At 43.9% G+C, this 21,836-nt stretch overlaps 1 protein-coding gene across 6 annotated transcripts in view; it reads right to left on the bottom strand.

Moving 5' to 3' along the window:
• LOC137281670 (sodium/hydrogen exchanger 1-like) overlaps positions 1-21,836 on the bottom strand; it is a 105,646-nt gene that overhangs the window by 57,037 nt on the left and 26,773 nt on the right. For all 6 annotated transcript variants that reach the window (XR_010956753.1, XM_067813063.1, XM_067813062.1 and 3 more), the window contains exons 5-6: positions 15,041-15,112; positions 13,950-14,031 (exon numbers count right to left, since the gene is read on the bottom strand). Coding sequence is in view for 5 of the 6 variants with exons in the window: in XM_067813063.1 (XP_067669164.1) it covers positions 13,950-14,031; positions 15,041-15,112 (154 nt within the window). In the remaining variant the exon portion in view is untranslated. The remainder of the gene's footprint in view (positions 1-13,949; positions 14,032-15,040; positions 15,113-21,836) is intronic.

The following is a 21,836-nucleotide window of genomic DNA, read 5'->3' on the forward strand; positions in this document are numbered from 1 at the left end:
CTTACCACGCAATGGAGCGGCCGACTCTGCAACTATTGATTTTAGTTTGATAGCGTCTGCCGGTTTCTTACCGGTGAGACGGGTGACTTCATGGTTGATTGCCGACACCACCTTGGGTAACCTCGTGACCCATTCAGTCGATCGTTTTCCAGGGGTGGCCATCTCCCTAGCATACTGATGGCCGAACAAGCGCTCAGCCAAAGTCCTATTAAATCTCTCAACTATGGCTTGGCTGCGATGGGCTCCGGCCGTGCCACGCCTGACCTTTGTATCGTGTTTGGCTAGCAGTTGTGACACGGCACCCATGAACTCCCGTCCGGGGTCAACTTGCAGCTCTGTTGGCCACGTCAGCGGACTGCGTTTGTATATGCGTTCGAATCCTCTGGCTACCTGGGCCGAATCTTTCGTGGTCAAGGGTTCGGCTTCCTTGTAACGACTGGCTACGTCCACTACGGTTAAGGCATACTTGTACCTCTTGTCGTGGGGTAGGAACAGTAGGTCTGCCTGGTGAACGCTATTAGGTATGTTAATACCGAACCTCCTTCTAGGCACGTAGCGTGGTGCCGGCAAATAGATCTGCCACAGGGCTTGTTTTTCAAGCCACGCTTTGGCTTCCTCCGGGGGTACTCGCGCTATTTTAGCTAGCTTATCTACTGCGCTAGCTCCTTTCCAGTACCCACGCGGGCTGTAGTAAATAGCCTCAAATTTTTTCATGTCCATACGCGTATGTGTTTATCCCATCAATAGCTATCCAATGTTTCGTGTCCATAGGCGACAGGGACGTCTTGTTTATAGTCAGTCCGTATATCTTATGTCCATCACTTCTAAGTGTGTTCATTTTATGTCTAAAGGTACGGGTCTTGAACAGGGCTTCCTTGAATCTGGCGTGTTTGATGTGTTGTTTCACCACATACTTCTTAACCCCCTTAGCCTTCCGGATCTCACTATTGTCGGCTTTCAGTATGGAGTACATCTTAGGTCTCAAACCTATGTACTCGGCTATGGGCGTGCCAGCACACTCGTCCTTCATCTTACCTAGGACCTTTTTATTTACCGTACTGTGTATGGCATGGGTCTTAGGGTAGTCGCTGGTGTCGTATAAATCGAGGTGTTTTTTCATGTCCTCGTACACGTCCTCGGTTCGAATCTCCATCAGCAGGGAATCCGTGTCAGTGTACAGCACTTCACACCTGTCACCGTACTGTTTCTTGAGCTCGTTGTAGTAAAAGTTGTACATCAGGTGTTTGGATAAATCGAGGATGCTCATCCCCACGTAAACAGGCCGGTTGAATTTTATGTGGCTTTTCTTCATGTGTAGGGCAACCAGGTTGTCTGTGAATATCTTACTACGGTTGAATGCCGGACTGGCTATCAATCTCCTGAGCTTGTCTTCCTCACTCGACCGAACCAGCTTCACGGTCACGCGTTTCCTCAGGTTCTCCATAGTCTTACCAAACACCGAGTTGTTCATGAGCTTGTAGAGATTTTTCTCAAAATCACTGGTGGCTTTTTTTCGTAGGTCTGTGTTCATTCTGATGTAGGGCTCCATCCATGGGCTCTGGTCGAACATGAGCACCCTGTGTATTTTGGTCAGCCTCATACCCAACGACAGGTACAGCTGTAGGTTGCGATAGTGAACGATGTACTTGGTCTTATTCATTAAGTTAGGCACGAGTTTTTCAACGTCTGTCACACGCCCACCTGACAAGTTATGTTGGTACTCAGACATCCAGTCTGGGTTAACCCTCATACGTTCGGGGGCCAGGGGGTAGCTGTTGTGTGATGTGTGTAATTCCTTGGTATACTCTAAGTCAACCTCGAGGATATACCCTTTATTCGAATCTGGTGCAACCCCCATAACATCAACGTGGGGTACCCATTCGAATCCCCCTGTAGGTAGATACTGGCTCATGGCCCAGCCGTGCAGGTTGTTTGCGTCGAGTTAGAGAATGTGATTGGTTGGCTTGTTAGGATCGCAACCTTTCACATATTGATTATTTGCTTTCGCGTATCGTTTGGATGCCATGGAAATCCCACCTCGCAAGCCTTTCTCAATGAATAGGTGCATGTCGTAATCTGTGAGCAATTCCAAATTAACTCCGGTCTTTTTAAGCAAGGCGTCCCACGACAGACCTGGGCTGGTGTAATACCATGCGGGGTCGAGTTTATACTGCTTTAAACACGTCCGCCTAAACGTTTCAAACACGTCGGCTAACAGCAGTACATCTGTCCTCAAGTACAGGTCGTGATAATCACCCAGGTTCTTACAACCCAGTTTATTCCATACGTTAGTCGCGTGCGAGTAATCATCTCGTGAGACGGACGCCTCATTCAGCTTGCTATAAAAGCAGTCAATAGGGGGTAGTCTGGTCTCGGTGAACTTGGCCCAACTATCCATGTACTCATAGGGGTACACACCCTTCCTCATAAGCAGGGGTCTAGTCTCGGCGTCTGTGTATCGATCGGTGATAGGGAAGGTATTGTTGGCCTTGACCAGACTGTCGAGTGACGACAGGAGGAACTGAAACGAGTCAATGAACCTAAGTCCGTTTAAGCTGAAGGAGATGTATCTCTCCATGTTGTTGGGGATGCACGTTATATTACCATCGATTTTCGCGATGGCCTGCATGATCAAGTGTGAGTCGTACCCTCTCAAGTTGTGAAATACAACGGGGATGTTTATTGTCTTAGGGTTGATTTTAAGCTTGAGGTTGCACGCGTTGTGAGCGGCGCCTCTATACTTACCAGTTATGTGGCAGTGATCTCTCACCGAATCACCGTTAAGTGGTGAGTCACACACGTGACAGTTAGTGCTACTAGCGTGGGCTAGCCTGTCGACTCGGGTCAGACGCATGGGAGCGATTTTATACAATGCATTCCTAATAATTTTTTCTTCCTCCTGCAAACACTTTAGAAACCTTTCAGCCGCGTCAGGCCCCCTATGCACTACCGGAGCTTTCGTTTCCCCGTCACAACGGACGATAATGTATCCAAACGAACAGGCGTTATGCTCTTGTATCTTGTGGGTGAAGCTACCACTGGTGGAATCCCCACCCACAACTAAGGCTTCGAAGTCGGCGTATATAATATAAGGCACAGACATTTGGTTCTTGTGGTTACTGAATTTTAGGATATTATCACCTTCCTTAGGCATGTCGACTCGTATGGCCGTCTGCCCCACACCTTGGCAATCCTCCCGGTGGGATTCTAATAAATCAGCTCGACTGAAACCGTGTAGGCATCGTACACAAAAGTGTTTTTCCCCATCGTGTTTCGACTGGTCGTGCAACAACCGGCTGAGATGTTTTATCCACGTGTAGTGATACTTGTCACCTCGTTGGATCATGAATATATTGATAACTTGGCGATCCTTCACCGGGCTGACCCTGTGTACTATTGTTTTGTTACCTTCGTGCCCAAAGACATTTATAGCCAGATTATTCTGTTTTTCTACTTTAGTGATCTGGGATATGGGGGTGGGTTCATCTATACCATCCCAGTTGAGCCCATCGTCTTGGGGATAGCTAGAAAGCCTATCTGAATGAGTGCCAGCTGGAAATAAGGCTGACCTGATAGCTAACCTCAGGCAATCGTTTCCTCTATTCTTAACGTTTACTATGGCATGTTTGTTCCTATAGTAGGGAGGCAAGGCTAGGTATGACCCGCCTCTGAACGGCACGTAGTTAGCTATGTCTAGATAGACATTATCGATTTTATCTACAGCCCACCCGGACCCCAAGTGTGTGTAGCGTTCTAGGTATTCTCGTATCTGCTGAAAACTGGTATCGATTGATGCGTCAATGGTCTCTGTATGTGTGACGACCTCTTGTTGACCTCGGAAGTAAGGCTGAACATATTCAGTGGAACTCCCAACCTGCTTATCGAGCGACATTTTCACTGTGATCTGAAACTTGATACTTCCTAGGTTATTTAGTTCCTGGTTGACCTTATCAGCTATCAGAGGCTTGATATCTGTAATGTCTATGTTTCTATCAACGTGCATGCGCCAACCTCTCAAATAGTTGCCTACAGCGCACTCAGTGCGCACGAACTGTAGGTCAATAGCTCTATTCTGTCGTAATAATTCTACAAGCTGTGGTTTTCTCATACGGGAATACCCGCCTAAACCCAAATCGTGTGCCTCGGCTTTCAGTTGTTTTACAGTGGGACGTGCTACGGGGGCATGTGATAACAATGCGGTTAACCCGGCTCTCCCCAGGTTTGAATAACCCGTGTATCCAAGCTGTTTTGCTTGAGTTTTTAATTGTTTTACTGAAGGAGGTGCTTCTAAACCTAGTAATCTCAACAATGCTGACTTCCGCATTCGAGAATACCCGATCACACCTCTCTGTTTTGCGACCCGCTTGAGCTCGCGTACAGTAGTCATTGTGTTTACACCTAAGAGAACCAATGTCTAATTGGTTCACAGTAAAGGGAGGTAACCCTTTCACGCATTGGAGTCTATCTTGAGCAGTCGCCTACGTTCTTTTATGTAGCCTTTTTTATTCTCGTAGATGAGTTGATGTCTGACTACGTTCGCTCCGTGAGCTTTACATAGACAGTAATGTCCTTTAACCCCGATACCACACACAGAACACGTGTAGTTAGGACTTCCCATATGGAAACAACAGAACCCCTGATTCCTGCATTTCCTACCACAGGCCTCGGTCTTCCCCATAAGTATGTATTCGCATCGGTATGGAGCGGGTCTCATGTTTACTTATATAGGTATTTTAATTCAATTGCTTCGCAACCAACGCAGTAGCTGCTATACCCAACACTATGAAGCCCAGTTCACGATTCATTTGTCCCTTGGATGGTGTGTAGTACTGAGCGAGTGTGGGTTTATTGAGCGGTTCCAATTGTTTACCAGTTAGTAGGTAGTATTCTTTCATTGCTTCATCGACATCGTTGAATGTTTGAACGGCATGGTTTTCACGCTGGAGTTGTTCGTTAATAAAATCGATCCTCTGGAGACGTTTTTTAGCGTACTTGGCCTGTGCTCTTTGTAATTTCTCAGTAGCGAGATCGTGCCGCTTCCTTTCTTCCTGTATTTCAGCCGCGTGATCATCTCGTAGTTTCGAGAAGAGGAAATTACTCCCGGAAAATGCCAGGGCATTCACTAACGCCCCACCGACCATCATAGCTATCGTGGCCATCCCTATATTTATTTCATTATATTATCAGGTATGATCCCTTGTTTTACTAGGATGTCTTTTGTGGCCATCGCCATACCAAGGTTCATTATGAGCATACCCATATCCTGCAGGTTGAAATCTAGCTTGATAGTTGGTTGTTTAAGCACCATTTTAGTCAACCGAGCGTACCCTACGGCTAGACTGGCGACCACTGTGGCGTGGTATGCGTCGTTGACGAACGTTTTCCCCTCAGACATTATGTATATGATATAAAAATATTAAAATTATAACATGATATGCGGGTCGACAGTGGGGGTTACCTCACTGTTGGGTGGTGGCTCACTGTGGGAGGGTACCCCCACGTATAACCACGAGATAGCCAAGGCAACAGTTACACCTACAGCCAACAACAGTCGGGGGTTGGCCACTTTATGTTGGTTACACCACCGTTTTTTACTGGCAGCTACTCTCTTAGGATTCTTCTGCCTGGTTACTGTTGGGGGTACCCCCACTGAAGGGGTCTCCTCCATCACTGTTGGGGGTGGGGTCTCCTCCATCACTGTTGGGGGTACCTCCACTGGGGTTTCCTGTGCAGCATCCATCTATACTATTATTATTATTTTTTCTCTCAAATTGACAATGTTTTGCCGTGATAATCGCCGCCGTCACTGGAGCCAACAACATACCATATTTGTGGTACAGTCCGCAGCTGATAGAACTCACGGCGTGTTCGATAAAAGGGTCTTTCTCGAGGTCCTCCCACAGGTAAAGTCGGCGCTCTGGTGGAATGGGAAGGAAGTGTGATACAATACCGGTGTATATCTGGGTCATAGCCGATCCTATTGTCTTTGTCATTTCTGCTCCGAGCCGGGACTCGTATCTAGCGTACAGCTTATCGATTTCTTCGGCTGACATTTTGTGAATTTTATCCGGAGTGTAGTCTCCAAAGTAATGTTTGGCTTTGCCGCCAACAGCCAACGCCACCAGTTTCTCTCGCTTGGGGGAATCCCCCACACCCCCAGTGGGGGTACCCCCCAACTGTTCGAGCAATTCCTCACACTCCATCTTATAATATAACAAGTAAGATTTAGTTTTAACTATATAATACCCGATGCAGACAAAACACAGAGAAATGAAGGTTAAGTTGCACACGACAAATACTTCAAATATCATAGCTATATGCTTAGCTTTGCTTAGCTTTGCTTAGCTTTGCTTAGCTTTCCTTAGCTTTGCTTAGCTTTGCTTAGCTTTAGTATACTCTATATGCTACTGGTTGGTCGGTCTTTAGCACGAGCTTAGCGTGTTTAGTTTCAGCGAGCTGTTTCTTCACCCGTTCCCGTTCTAATTTACTCATCACATCGTTCTCTCTCAAACACTCCTCAAACGAATCCCTGTCCTTGCAGTGAAATAAGGCTACCCATCGCGTCTGCTCCCTGAGGTCTTTCAACACTGAGTTGAACATCTGCGTTAGCACCCAGACGCTGTGATTTGCATGCCGGCCGGAGAAGGCCAGGTACGATAGCATGTCTCTCTTTTTTGTTATCTCGCGATTAGCGCTGCAGTCGTCCAGTATGAACAGCGTCGGTTCCCCTTTAAATTTCTCGTGAAGAGCTTTCAACCAGTCCTGCAGGCGTGTTCCAGGGTCGATTTTGTGTACGTCCGGGTCCGTCATCACCCAAGGTCGCGCGTACGTTTTATTCATGCTCAGAGTAGGGCACATGATAAAGATGTTATCGAACACATCCTTGTAGTAACCCTCCAACATATCCAACACGAAAACGGTCTTCCCACAGCCAGTCTGCCCGCACACTATGGCACAGTGTGGGTCAGTGGGTAGTTGTGGCAGTTTATTGTTGGGGGGTGTGGGGGGGTACCCCCCATCAGTAGATGGCTTGCACGAATCTCCCATTGTCTATATTAAGTTGCGCGTCCATAATAACGTACAGATATAATTTCAACTTACCAGCGGGTTGAGCCTTCTTAGTAATCTGGATGGTTATCCCTTCGCTGCCGTTATCTATACGGCGCCCGCTACCGTGCAGTTTATCATCATCCGTGGATCGCATGTCCAACCATAGGGCGTACTTGGTGGTCAGGTATTCACCGATCTGCTCGGAGCCGAGGTCCAGGCCCTTTGTTATATAATCCCCAACTGGTAGCTTTTTTATCTCATCCCACTGCTGGTGTGGCCTCATACCATGACTGAACAGCTGGTTGGGCACGCCCTCGATGGTCACTTCCACCTTTTCAATCTCGGGGTTGAAAAACTTCTCGCTGTCCCTCCGGAATGGATCGTAATACTCCACGGGGACGACCAGGATACCTTTCATCGATCGCGCCGGCACGTTCAGGTTGATATTCCACACAGTGTCGCTCTTATCTCGCACGACTGATCTATGCCTCAGTACGCGATCGTACAGGATAGCCATCTTCCCAGAGTACTGGCTTCGAACCTGCCTGGCCAGCTCCGGGCTAGTGACCATGTCGAACTCCAGAGAGATGTTGTCTATGGCATAACTGGCCTCATCACCGTTCGGCGTACGCACTACTTTGCTATAATCGTTAAACGTGAGCTCGTATTCGAGCCTATCACCCAGCGCGGCCTGGTAAAACGGCGCGTGTCCCGTGAGCAACTCGAAGTCGAGCGGCACGCAGAATCGATTTCCGTATGCTCGAGCGATGGCCTTTTCACCGTCCGATAGCTTGTCTTGCTGGTCTTGCGTGAAGACATACCCTATGCGCGCCCGGGTTGATTTGCTGATACCCTGGTACACATCATTGACTCGTTCTCCCTCGCTTTTCCAGAGATCCCTGTAGCAGTGAAACACGTCGCTGTCGTCGATGCTCAGCACCTCGTTACCGCTGATCTTGACGGTCGTTTTCTTGATGATAGCTCGACCCACGTTACGCACTAGCTCGCGTTTGTCGTTGTCGGAGGTCAACGTGATATTGAACGCCAGTCGAACAGTGCCTGGTACAATGAGGTCATTCTCACCAAGGTTTGGAAATCTAACCAGCAGAGTTTGATTCTGGTCTATCTTGCTGGGATTGTTGGTGATGGTCACCGACTGTCGCACGGCTCTGGCGCCTAATGGCTCTCTCAATCTTCTGAAAGGATCTAATTTTCTACCGTACATTGTTATATAAATGAAATATATTTTTAATACTAATGGATGAAGACATAGATATGACGGAGATGTCGGGCGATAGTGCCCAGGCATTCGATGATGACCAGGAGACCTCATTCAGTACGGGCCTACAGCCGGCTGTCGACGCAGTTGAGACCTCATTATCGAAGCAAAGGGCCGAACTCATTAAGGGCGCCGTCGACGATTATTACAACGCAATTGAAACTAGAGACAACATCAAGCAGCCGGGAAGGGAACATTCCAAGTTTACCCTCATCAATAAAACGCTGCGTTTGAAGGCTCACCCGGATGCCGATCTCGTGAATAAAAGCACGGGAAAACCGCTTGCCTTATCAACATTGGCCAGAAAATATGGGATTGACTTTATCCGCGATAAACTAGGCTTAGAATATTACGGTGGCGCGCGACCTAAGATTCCTCCGGAGTTAGTTCAAAGTCTGGAAGGCATCAGGGACGCCCCATCGGATCAAAACATGACTTATGATATTAAAAAGGTGTTGGCCGACTACGAGAACGAGCCCTTCCCGGGGCTCAAAAGTACCTTTCGGGAACTGCGGGGGTTGGACCTGTTAATGCAAACCATTCGTGGTCATCTCTGGAAAAGCACGGCAAAAATGAGTGAGATAGACGACCACATCGCCTATGAAAGGAAAAAACTCAGTGAAACTGAGGACGAGGCTCTGAAAGCCCCCATCGAGAAACGAATACGTGATTTGGAAGAGGAAAAGAAGGTCTGGCTGGAGACAGCATCCTCCTTCAAAGAAAAGCTTCGATCCCAGGTCAGCCGTATATGGGAAACCATCAATCAAGTCCTCCACCGAGACACCACGTTAGCAGACAGGATTCGGATATTGTTCCGGGAGCAAGGGATCACCATCGCCAGCATTCTGACTGCATTGGGTTTCATTATATCAACCCTGTTGGTGTCACTGGTGGGAGGAACCCCCACACCTGGCGGCGGGGGAACTCCCACAGGCGGTGGGGTTAAAGACTGGATAAAAAAACTCGGGGAAGGCCTAGCTAAACTGGCTGGTAAAGCCGCCGAAGCCCTTCCCGGCATCCTGGGTAGCATCGTCTCGTGGTTGTTGAGCGCTCTGGCTAAAACTGCCATGTGGCTCAGTCAAAACATGTGGGCAGCCATCGTCGCCGTGGCGGGTCTGGTGTACGTAGCGGCTAAGAAATCTTTAACCAAATAAGTCCCAAAGTTACCCCACCAACCACTAGGGCTGTTTTATTATCAATATGCTGCTGATAGGAGGCCTGAATATGGGGGGCCACCTCCTGTGGTGTTGGTTGAACTTTAGGCTCCGGGGGTGGCGCCACTATACCCGTTTCACGTGGTGGGATGTGTGGGATATAGGGGGTGTTAATATCGGGGTTGATACCCAACTTTTGATCCGCCGTGGCTATGACTATTTTGTTGTTATAACCCACCACTTTTTTTACTCTCAGTTGCATATCACTCGGAGCCATGTACAGCCCCACGCCGAACACGTAATTGACTTTCGATCTGGCGTATTCTAACACGTTTTGGTAACGGTCGATGGCCCGCGGGAGATCAACTGGAGAATTTATAGCATCCTCAACGTTGGAAACGAACTGTTTCTGAGCGTTGTAAGCAGTTCCCTTACCTAGGATGTTGGAACGCGTCATCGACTGCGCACCCAACAGCGCCCACACGTACGTTCGAATCGAGTCGTTCAAGCGTATTGTACCAGCACGAGTGAATTCTTTCGATGTTTTTGAGATCATTTTAGTCCAGGCTGTGGCTGCATCAGGATTGGTTTGCTTTATACAGCTGACATGGATCTTCTCATTCGTTGTGGGGCCTGTAAATGTATGACGGTTTGGGTTGTATGAACCATCTTTAGAACCGGCATAATATGTTCCGGACCTGTAGAAGTACACGAGAACTATACCGAGACCATGGTTCACACCAGGAAGGCGAAAGTCTTTATTCGTTGGAATCTCAAACTCCCCACAAACACGTTCATAAGCGCGTTTATCATAGGGGTTATTCGTCATACTCCACGCTTTATCTTGGGGAAGAGGAGCACTTATTTCCTTCAATATTCGTCTCGTTTGATAATAAATATGAAACAAAATAACCGCCTTACTCAGTTCGTCTATACCGTAGTCTGGTGTCACACCCGACCCTGTCGTCGCACACCACACAGCAAAGTTGAGTTGGTTCTGCCAAAACTGCATTGGGTTTTGATTCCAGTTTACCACCGCCTGCGCGTTATTAACGGACGCAATATAGTTTTCAAAGATATTAATAAAGGTTGTTTTAAACCCCGTACTACCTTCCACCACGATTTTCAAGTGTGCTAAATCCATATTATAATATATAATTTATATATTATAATATGTACATAACACTTCCAGGAATAACGAGCGGTGAGGCCGTTCAGCTGACGCACGCGATCGATAACACGTCAGGTCAACTCGAAGTCGCACTCTGCGATATCACCTACCTACCGCAATGGACTAACATCAACGCCAGCAACAATAAGCTGTTCGTCAGTGGAACTCGCAGTCAGATAACTGACGGCTACTACAGCGTGTGCTCTCTAAACGACGAGGTCTTCAAACCCTTGGGAGCCGAACTCAAGATGAACGACTCAAACGGTACAGTGGTGTTAATCAACAACGGAAGAAACCCCTTGAGGCTCGGCCGACCATTAGCGAGGATACTCGGTATGTCTCCTGACGAGATAAAACCAACAACAACCGTCACAGGCACGAAGTTACCCGACCTAGTACCGTACCGAGAGCTGTACATTCATCTCGGTCAGGTGAGCACAACGTACAACATTCAAGGAGGTCACCCTTCCACTATACTGAGAGCAGTGCCGGTGAAAACTGAGAAATACAACGACGGTAGAACCAAGTCGTTTTCACCACGGCAGTATAAGAGATTAACCCAGGGCAACATATCTGAGCTGATAATATCGGTGTTAGATATAAATCATAATCCTGTAAATATAGGATACCTCAGCTTAACGCTTCATGTAAAATGACCAGCGCACAAGGGCCCGGAGTTAAAAAATGCGTCAATATCGGGATCTCCGACCTTGGAGACACGCGCGGTTTCGACGCTCCCGGAGTAGATGGTAAATCGTACGCCTTGCAACTGAAAAACAACATTTACAAACGCGTTGAAATCCCCTCCGGTGGAACCCTAAGTGATATAGTAGATACCACAAGAGCAACAGTCAACACTAAGTACGCCCTTGTCAACACCGGTAATAATAATTGGATAATATACCCATCGTTCGGGGGTAAACTGTTCGACTTAGACGATGTTGAAAGCACTACCGTCGCCCGAAACAAACCATATCTTCACCGAAGATGACAAGTGGGTGTTGTTACCCGATAACGACTGGTTTCTCAATATTAGACTCGTCTCTCCCTACGTGTTCACGGATAACAAAGACAACCACCTAAACAAAGTCGTGAACAATGGAACCCTGCTCGTGGCTTACGTCCCAACTCAGAGACGTAGCGTAGTCGTCAGCCCACTCAACACTATGGCAGCCCACATGCTATCGAGTAAACCGGCCATACAAAACGTGACATTGCAGTTGGTGTCTGAATTCGAAGGCGTGGTCAGTATACTAGAGAGTCTACCGGCAAACTCAACACTGGTCATCAAAGTCTACCTAGGGGAACCATCGGGGAATGATGTCGAGATCGTGAAGGGAATCAAACTCGGGTGGGTGAAACGACACCAGTATCAAGTTTGCAACGTTTACGTGCGGGTGAATGTCGGCTCCAACACCAGTCTGCAGGGGGTCAACGTGATCGTGGAAAACAAGATATCACTAACCAAGATCTTCCTGCCTGACAACATACACTTCATGGGTATGAAGTTCACCCCTGAATTATTATCAGAAAACCAGTTGGAAATTATATCGTAATAGTATAATAATGACCAGTCATCGTCCCAACACTACACTTAACGACCTAGGAGATGTGGAGGGATTCGATCAGCCTGGTGAGGAAGATGAATTATATATCCTGCACTTCAAAGACAACGTGTACAGACGGGTGTCGTTATCAGATTTAACGCTGGAAACCGTAGATGGGTTCCGCTTGAGGCAGTTATGTGATGTGAAACGCCAACTAGAACAAGACCGTGACACGCGGAAAGCACTATGTAAAAAGTACAATAGAGCTTTCAATATCGTGGACGGGGCTGACACTACCCTTATGGCAACCAGCATGGGACTAGGGGCGGCAGGCGTTGGGTTGTTGGCTACCATCGTGGCTGCACCTATAGTGCTAGGTATTGAAATAACGGCAGGGGTGGCAGGGTTAGCAGGATTGGCGCTTAAGTTAGTATCACGCAGACTTCATCGTAAGGCATTGAAACACGACGAGATCAGGGTTCTGGCCGAAGCAAAGCTGAACACAGTGAGTGAGCGTATTTCCACGGCACTCTCTGACAGTAAGATCTCAGAAGAGGAGTTTCGTTCAATCCTCTCTGAACTCAAAAAATATAACGGAGTGAAACAAGATATTCGATCCAAGTCTCGTAAGTCTGCTATCAGCGAGGACGAGAAAAAAAAGTACATAGAACAGGGGATACAAAAAGCCCAGCAAGCCTTTATTATGAACACCAAAGAGATCGTAGGCGGTTCACGTTAAACTGTTTCATCGATATAAACATGACATAGGCCCCAACTTTTTATAGTGTGAGGTATCTATACCAGCCGGGGGAACACGAGGGTGATAGCCGTAAGCGGGCCACCGATCCTATATGGTCAGTCAAAACTTACAACATAGATAAAGTGGATATGAAAGCCGACGAACCTAACTTGTACTACTTGAGGGATGGGCCGGGTAGGGGGTTTGTAAGAGAAGAATTATTGATCGTACCGTACGGCACAGTGTTACCTCCAACACACGTTAAGTAGTAGGGGTAATAGTAGCAAGAGCTAATGGCCCAACCAAAGCCTTATTTACTAAATAAGGCTTTGTAGAGACATTTCTTGAAAGTGGTCCAGAACTGTCATTGTATATACTACTAATTTTAATGTGGAATCTAATCGGAGAGACAGGAATACAGGCAGTGGGACAAATTCTGACCTAGAATCTCAGACAGAAAAGGAAAACAAGTTTCAACTTGGAGTCTCACTGGGGATATGATAACTTGGGTGGATGAGCAACAATTCCAATCTAAAATCTTCAGAGAGAGACAAGCATAGGTTTCTGGAGACAGGAATTTCCCCAACAGATTTGATGTTACACATGTGATGTAGAGAAGTGTGTAGTACATATGGTTCTGCTAAAATGGTACAGGGTATGTCACAAGCGAAGCATTTAACAAATCATATGTAATATGATCACATGTTCCTGTGAGTGAGTGATTGAGTGAGTTTAGTTTTACGCGACACTCAGCAATATTCCAGCTATATGGTCGCGGTCTGTAACTTATCGAGTCCGGAATAGGACAATCCAGGGATCAACAACATGAGCATCGATCTGCGCAATTTGGGAACCGATGACATGTGTCAACCAAGTCAGCGTGTCTGACCACCCGATCCCATTAGTCACCCCTTATGACAAGCATAGTTGCCTTTTATGGCAAGCATGGGTAGTTGAAGGCCTATTCTACCCCAGAACCTTTATGGGTCACATGATCCTGTGAACTCACAATGACAGCAAACAGGAGGACAGATCCAATGTTGTCAGCAAACGTCCTGTCATGAAGACTGAAGGATGCCTCCAAGATGATTCTAAAAATACAGAATACATCAGTATTGTAGTTTGTTACCTTCAAATAATAACAAAAAAATAATAACCCAAACATTCTATGATTTTAATCTGTAAAACATCATGACAATATCAATGAATTTGCAAAGCACTAGTTTCCACAGACAATGCTCAATACCGTAGATCACCCAAGCTGCCTGTAACTTGTAAGGTGCTAGAAGGTTAATAGTCCTATGACTTATCCCACCGGGGACCCATTTACTGAACAGAAGCAAATAGTACCTTCTTCATGAATAGGTTCGTAAGAACTTTGATTTCATTGAAAACATTTCTCACGCACTTTTACACTATAAGAACTTAGCTTAACAGATGATACATGAATAAACATTCTCGTGCCACATAGCCAGGTTTTCACCAAACTGACTGAATGCTGCAAGCAATACAACAGAGATCTGGTCTTCCAAGGTCACCATGGTAACACTGCCTGGTGTGGTTCTAGATATAACCACAACAGCCCACATTTAGGAGTCTGTACAATGAGTCGGGTAGCCCAGTGGTTGAAGCATTCTCTAGGATGGGTTCAACCTGGGTTCAACCTCCCATTACCTCCAACCCCCTACATGGGTACTATTATTTGAAGTCCATGTCAAATTGCTGTAATATTGCTAAGAGTGGTGAAAGTATATAATGGATAAGTATAGGTTAAAGCTTTCGCTTGTCACGCTGAGGAACCAGGTTCAGTTCACATGGGTATTATGTGCGATGTCCATTTCTGGTGTCAAGCACCATGATATTGCTAGAATATTGCTAAAAGCGATGTAAAACCATCCTTACTGCATAATCTGCAAAGATCATAGCAATCTTTCCTATGCTCATAGGATAAGTGAGGGAAACCAGTTATTCTATACAAGTGCTATCTGGGGACCACACTGACATAGATCAGGAGACCAGGTGAGATGGGTTTATACAAGTGCTATCTGGGGACCACACTGACATAGATCAGGAGACCAGGTGAGATGGGTTTATACTCACGGAGGAAGAAGGTACTGGAAGAACGTGTGTGGAGAGAAGAATGATGGCAGGTACTGCACTGCATCACTTAACCTGAAATCAGAAAAACACAGACATGGAGAGGTATTGCCAATGTAATGAGATTTTCTGATAATCTTTGCTGCATGAACAAACAGAATAATTACCTTAACATTAATTAGAAAAAAAAAACAGAAATGGTGATAACATTAAAATTGTATTGATTTCAAACAGTATCAATAATCGTTCACAAGTCTTCAAATGACTGATAGTGGATTTGGTATCCGATTCCCAACACTACACACAGGTGCGCAAATATGATCACTCATTTAGAACTTTTTTTATGCTCCTGAATATGTGGCTTAGAATTGGTCTTGAGCAACCCCTATTTGTCATAAGAGGCGAGTAAAGGGATCAGGTGGTAAGGCTTGCCGTCTTGGTTGATGTATGTCATTGTATCCTTGTTGCATAGATATATGCTCATGCTGTTCATCACTGGATTGTCTGGTTCATTCATGATTATTTACAGACTGCCACCATATGGCTAGAATATTGTTGAGTGGGGTGTTAAACATTGCCAACTATGCAACCAACAAACTTTTCAAGAAAAACCAAACTTTATTTTGACAAAATCAAGATGTGAACCACATCAGCAAGTGAAATTGATGTCATTTCACTCAACAGCACAAGTTGCATGTTTTCATTTCCTCAAAAGAGTTTGAATGTAACGTTGAAACTCGGCCCTATGCCGTCTGAAAACCATTCAGACCTACAGCTTTTGTTTTGGACAGATCCTTAAGGCTCACAGCTTTTTTCATCCCTTGAATAACTTAAGCAGATTGTCAGGGTTAAGAGCAGCTTTTTTCATTTTTGTGTTTCTCATTGCCCAACCAATTCTTTCAATTTTATTGGTAACCACTCCTCAACCACCAACTTTTTGTTTCATTCCAATACTGCTGGCTCAAGCCTAAAATGTACCATATTGTCATATGAAACATTTATCTATCTAAAATGTTTCAATCCATTGCTGCCATAAGTCAAAAGAACACGAGAAATTATAATAAGAATAAGAATTGCAATAAGTGAGAAACAAGAATATTATTCTGATAATTCTTTATTATTCAAACGCCCCCTCTCCCTCCACCCAACCAACCCATGTTTATATTAGAATCTAGTGGCTTTATGAGACAAATAAAAAAAAATGATGCCCTATAAACAAACACAGATCCCCACACAAATAGAAGGCCTTCCATGAGAAATTCACTTTCCCTTTATTTACATACAATCTGAAACAAACAAATCACTCTTCTTCATTCACATGTCAGTCTGACATTCATAACTTCTTATCTTATCCCATTGAGACTCAATGCCAGTCAGGACAGAGATAATTAAATTACATTCATTAAAACAATGTGCACATTTTATGATAGTTAGACAGATTTCATCAATCTGTCATTATACAGATCCTGAAGCAATTATCCAAGAAAGTTCACACAAGTCTAGAAAATGTGGCAAGTTTAAAGATACAAATAACGTTTTCCTGTAAAATATGTTCATTTCAGAAACAAGTTGTTAGTCTAAGATTTCGTTAACATTCCAACAATGTTCAACACAAGCAAAAAATTTCAGGCACGTTTTCAGAAGCAGAATTAAGCACTTTACATCAGACATTGTTAATGACTCACACTTTTTAAACAAATCTATGTGAACCCTTGTCACTGTGCCATTGGGCTGTTGGGTTGTCGAGTGGTTAAAGTTAGTTAGCCAAACTGAAGTCCCGGGTTCAATTCCCCACATGGGTACAATGTGTGAAGTCTATTTATGGTGTTCCCCACCATAATATTGTCAGAATATTGTTAGAAACATTGTAAAACTAAACTCACTCACACACCCTTAATAGTTTGGATCAGTAACAAGCTTCATGAAGAAATGCTGACTCAGACTGATCTAAATTTAAATCTATATTTTTTATTTTAAATTTTACATGTAAGCTGGCAGTGGAAGTCTGGAGTAGCATGTTTATTAAGCACTACAGCCTGGTTGGTGTTTTAGGACCACGTAGTGTTATGTAAGCATCTTAACAAGACATGGCAGCTTGGTAAACTACTTCATGAGATTGCTGACAAGGAGTGACAGTGTGTAATTACCGAAACACAGCTTGTGAGGTAGTATTTATCTAAACATGCACTACCTGTTTGCTGAAATGTTGAAGTGGAAAAAATAAAGGTCTCCTTACTTTTTTATCCATTGCTGGTCTGCACACAAATAGCCGAGTCATGATCCTTCTCTGTGTGCGTGTGTGTGTTTGTGTATGTAGGAGTTTTCACAGTTTTTTTTTGCTCGTTTAAACAACTTTGCATATTTACAGTACACATGGACTAAAGTCTCATGAAGACATTGACAATTTCTCTAAAATATATATTTTAAAAAACAAGCTGAAAATGATGGAGTATGAGTTACAAATATTGCCTGAAATGATGTTTCTTCCTGTCAAAAAAAGTACTTAACAATGCATACCAACTACAGGCTTTCAAAATACTCAAGGACAGACATGTGAGAGGATAGTGTATAAACTGTTTTCAGGAATAGATTTTTTAGATTTGTCATTTCAAGTTATTTTTATCTCTACTAGTTGTTAGTTCATTATCACTGAAGGGAGAACAGGATTTTTCCATATTCCTGTCTAAAACTAGCTAGCTTCTCAATACAACACCTGTTCTTCATAGATGATTAATGGCTGGTTAAAGCTGGTAGTCTAGTGGCTAAAGCTGGTAGTCTAGTGGTTAGAGCTGGTAGTCTAGTGGTTAGAACTGGTAGTCTAGTGCCTAAGGCTGTTAGAGCTGGTAGTCTAGTGGTTCAAGCTGGTAGTCAAGTGGTTAAAGCTGGTAGTCTAGTGGCTAGAGCTGGTAGTCTAGTGGCTAGAGCTGGTAGTCTAGTGGTTAGAGCTGGTAGTCTAGTGGTTAAAGCTGGTAGTCTAGTGGTTAAAACTGGTAGTCTAGTGGTTAGAGCTGGTAGTCTAGTGGTTAGAGCTGGTAGTCTAGTGCCTAAGGCTGTTAGAGCTGGTAGTCTAGTGGTTCAAGCTGGTAGTCAAGTGGTTAAAGCTGGTAGTCTAGTGGCTAGAGCTGGTAGTCTAGTGGCTAGAGCTGGTAGTCTAGTGGTTAGAGCTGGTAGTCTAGTGGTTAAAGCTGGTAGTCTAGTGGTTAAAACTGGTAGTCTAGTGGTTAGAGCTGGTAGTCTAGTGGCTAGAGTTGGTAGTCTAGTGGTTAAAACTGGTAGTCTAGTGGTTAAAACTAGTAGTCTTGTGGTTAGAGCTGGTAGTCTAGTGGTTGAAACTGGTAGTCTAGTGGTTAGAGCTGGTAGTCTAGTGGTTAAAGCTGGTAGTCTAGTGGTTAGAGCTGGTAGTCTAGTAGTTAAAGATGGTAGTCTAGTGGTTAGAGCTGGTAGTCTAGTGGTTAGAGCTGGTAGTCTAGTGGTTAAAGCTGTAGTCTAGTGGTTAAAGCTGGTAGTCTAGTGGTTAGAGTTGGTAGTCTAGTGGTTAAAACTAGTAGTCTAGTGGTTAAAGCATTTGCTCATCATGCTAAAGATTTAAAATGATAATAAGTACCACATATTACTGTAGATAAGTAAAACTTTGAAGACCAAAAAAGCAGCTGTTTGAAGGGGGTCGTGTTATATTTGGGTAACCCTTTTCTCAAACTTTTTTCTGGTGACCAGAAATTTGAAATAAACATCACTAGACATAATTATTTACCTTTTCAGCCCTAATGTGTTCTTGATAGGCATTGTGTATGCAGGGATTAAGATTACTGTATGTATTTGTAGGGCATACAGACCCAGTTATAGCAATCAGCTGTGCATACATTTTCTTACGCGATCTACCAGAGAAACATACCAAATAATATTACAGATGAATTCTGACAGCGTGGTCAGTAACACATAATACCTAAAACAATAATTTTACCAAGAGAAATATATTCTAGTATTGTGCATAATTTAAATCACAAGCTTTGCTCTAAATGTAAAATTTATACAAACATAACATTTTCATGCTGATTCTAAGGGTCAAGATAGGTGTCAGCTTATCAATGAGATTAGCTTATCTACAGTAATATACAGAATTTATTCCTGATGTCATATGCCGTATTCTGCCAGCTTTCTTTTTAGTGAGTGAGTGAGTTTAGTTTTACGCTGCACTCAGCAAAATTCCAGCTACATGGCGGCAGGCATTCTTTTTAACTTAACAATAACTAAAATATTCAGTTATGTTAAGAGACAAGTAATATAAGTATTGGGTTCTGTATATTGTATGTAACATAAGTTATTTATAATGAAACAGTCATATGTGTATTGAATATTTAGACAAATGCGTTAGAACTTAGGTGCTGTTGTATCTATTGCATAGAATCTCATTACTGGGATATTGGCTCAATGACTGAGTACCATATGGAATAATGGTCACTTCCAAACATGTGCAGCTTGTCATTTTTCTTTTTAATGACATACTCCTGCACCAGACAGGCAACAGGTGCCCCTGTGGAATATACTATTAAGAATAAGTAAAGGTCCCCAGTTCTTTTACATTGCTTGTTATTTCTCAGGATATGACAGAACTCTGAATGCATTGGGTGTTCCTTCAGTTTTTTTGAGTAGCATATGATCCTTGAAAGCTGGTTTGAAACACTGGCCAATCTTCTCTGCTGAGACCAAATGGCAGAAAAGTGCCTGTCTTTTTAGGATCTCTCTTAGCTGCAGTGAAAGTGATATCCAGTAATCCAGGGTGTAGTGGGCGAGCTGGCTAAAGTGCCAGGCTAGTGATCCAGTGAGGGTGAAGTGTTGCAACACTTTAATTTGTCGTGGGTAAAGCAAAGTGCAGTAAACTTGGACAAAGTACTGTGACTCATAATGTGTCCCAGTCCACCCAGCTGTGAATGGGTACCTTGATAGGATGCGACCGCTACAAATAACTCGGTGCGCCTAGAAGCAGCAAGAGATGTATACTCCCCAGGGAGTTGAGACTAATAATATGATGAGCAGTTGATACTGACATCCAATGACTGAGTGAAATGTACGTCAGCTGCTTGGAGCAAGCACTAGTTGCCTGGATATGTGCCTTACATAAATATCCTCCAAAAATATTAATAAGAAATAGTAATTACAATTTGTTTGATTTCATTTGAGACCGATGAATTGCTCACTAATACAAAATCTAACTATTGCAACGAAACCAAATTTCGCACAATCACATGAAATCGACAGACCAACTCTAATGATTTGTCTAAACATTTTGGACTTCCGAATAATTAAGTTGTTTAATAAATGATCATTATTTTGTTGTCATGTTTTGTTATTTTGGACAAGAGGCGACCACTCGACGTCAGAACAGTCAAGCAATCAACAAACAAGAGTAGTGAAATGTCAATTTCACACGTGCAACTCACACACATTGCTGTTTTATCCACAAGTGGCCCCTCTTTCAAAAAAGTGAAAAGTTACAACAAACTAATGACCTCCTTGTCATATGGAACTAGCCGTAGAATGTATCATGTTGCTGAAAACAAACAAGGTTCACCCCACTGTTTAAACAGTGTCCAAATTTCATAGACCAACAGCATGAGTATTGACCAAATGGTCTAATGGATGGTGACAAGCTCTGGTGTTCAACATTATTACAGGGCTCTGATAGGTACTCCATTACCCGGCAATGGGTTGGGTACGGTAGGACTCGAGTCCAAATTTCAGCACTTGAGTGCCTGAAAAACAGAGATATCTCTAAACTAAACATGACCGCAAATGCAGTCCTGGATGAGAAAAGGTCGAACCCATTTTGATCTTGGCACTTCAAAACACCAAACAATGTGTTGCCTTTGTGACATTATGCCGACTCACGCAGGGAGCTCAATAATCTCAATGCGAACACATCTTAACATGAAACACAAGTCTGTCAGTGTGGATGATTCTTCCCCAAATCCGGGCAAAAAGCAAACCACGCTGACATGGAGATATGTTGGGGATTACAAAACTTGACTCAAAAACATATGAGACACTAACATGCATTGAACTCAGAGTTTCAGTTGTTTTCATCAATACTTAATTAAGCTTTCCATTTGAAAACATTCACACATTTACACGTGAAAAAGATACAAGAACCTGTATCGAAACGTGCTGTAGAATCAAAGAAGTTGTCATTCATATATACTTGTTTTATCTGACTTCCAACGTCTAAATATGCCACTCAAACAAGTTCTTTTTCGACAATTTAACAAACTTGATACCGAATGTTACAAGAATTGAATTATGGCGCTAGTTTGATTATTTCATGTTCAATACAATGTTTTCTCTTATAACTGGCATCACTTTACTGAACTGCTAGTTTTCAAATCACATGCATCAATCAACACGTACTGCTTTGTTAATGTCGTTAACTGCTGATGTGGAAATTTCACCATGTTACAAAGTGCAGTTTTTTTCAAAGAAATTCACATATGATAATGGTTAAAAAAAATTGCTTTAATAAATGTAGATTTTGACAACCTCTTGTCTGTTTCTGCATTATGGGTTGAACCTAAGTGCTACCCCGGTCTTAAAGCTTTTCAAACGCTCAGTTTTGTTGTATTAGTATTGTACTAGTGTTGCAAGATGTGGCGTTATACATCACCTGAACTGGGTTCTGTTTTCGGCTGTTTGAGCAAGTACTCAGCTGAGTAATTTAGCCCTGCACAGAACAGACTGATGCTAGTCAATGATATCAGGTTTGTGTTTTCGTAAAAACCATGCCCCGAATTTTATGGAAAGATTTCGT

Source organism: Haliotis asinina, chromosome 4, assembly GCF_037392515.1.
Source record: "Haliotis asinina isolate JCU_RB_2024 chromosome 4, JCU_Hal_asi_v2, whole genome shotgun sequence".
Classification (NCBI taxonomy): Eukaryota; Metazoa; Mollusca; class Gastropoda; order Lepetellida; family Haliotidae; genus Haliotis; species Haliotis asinina.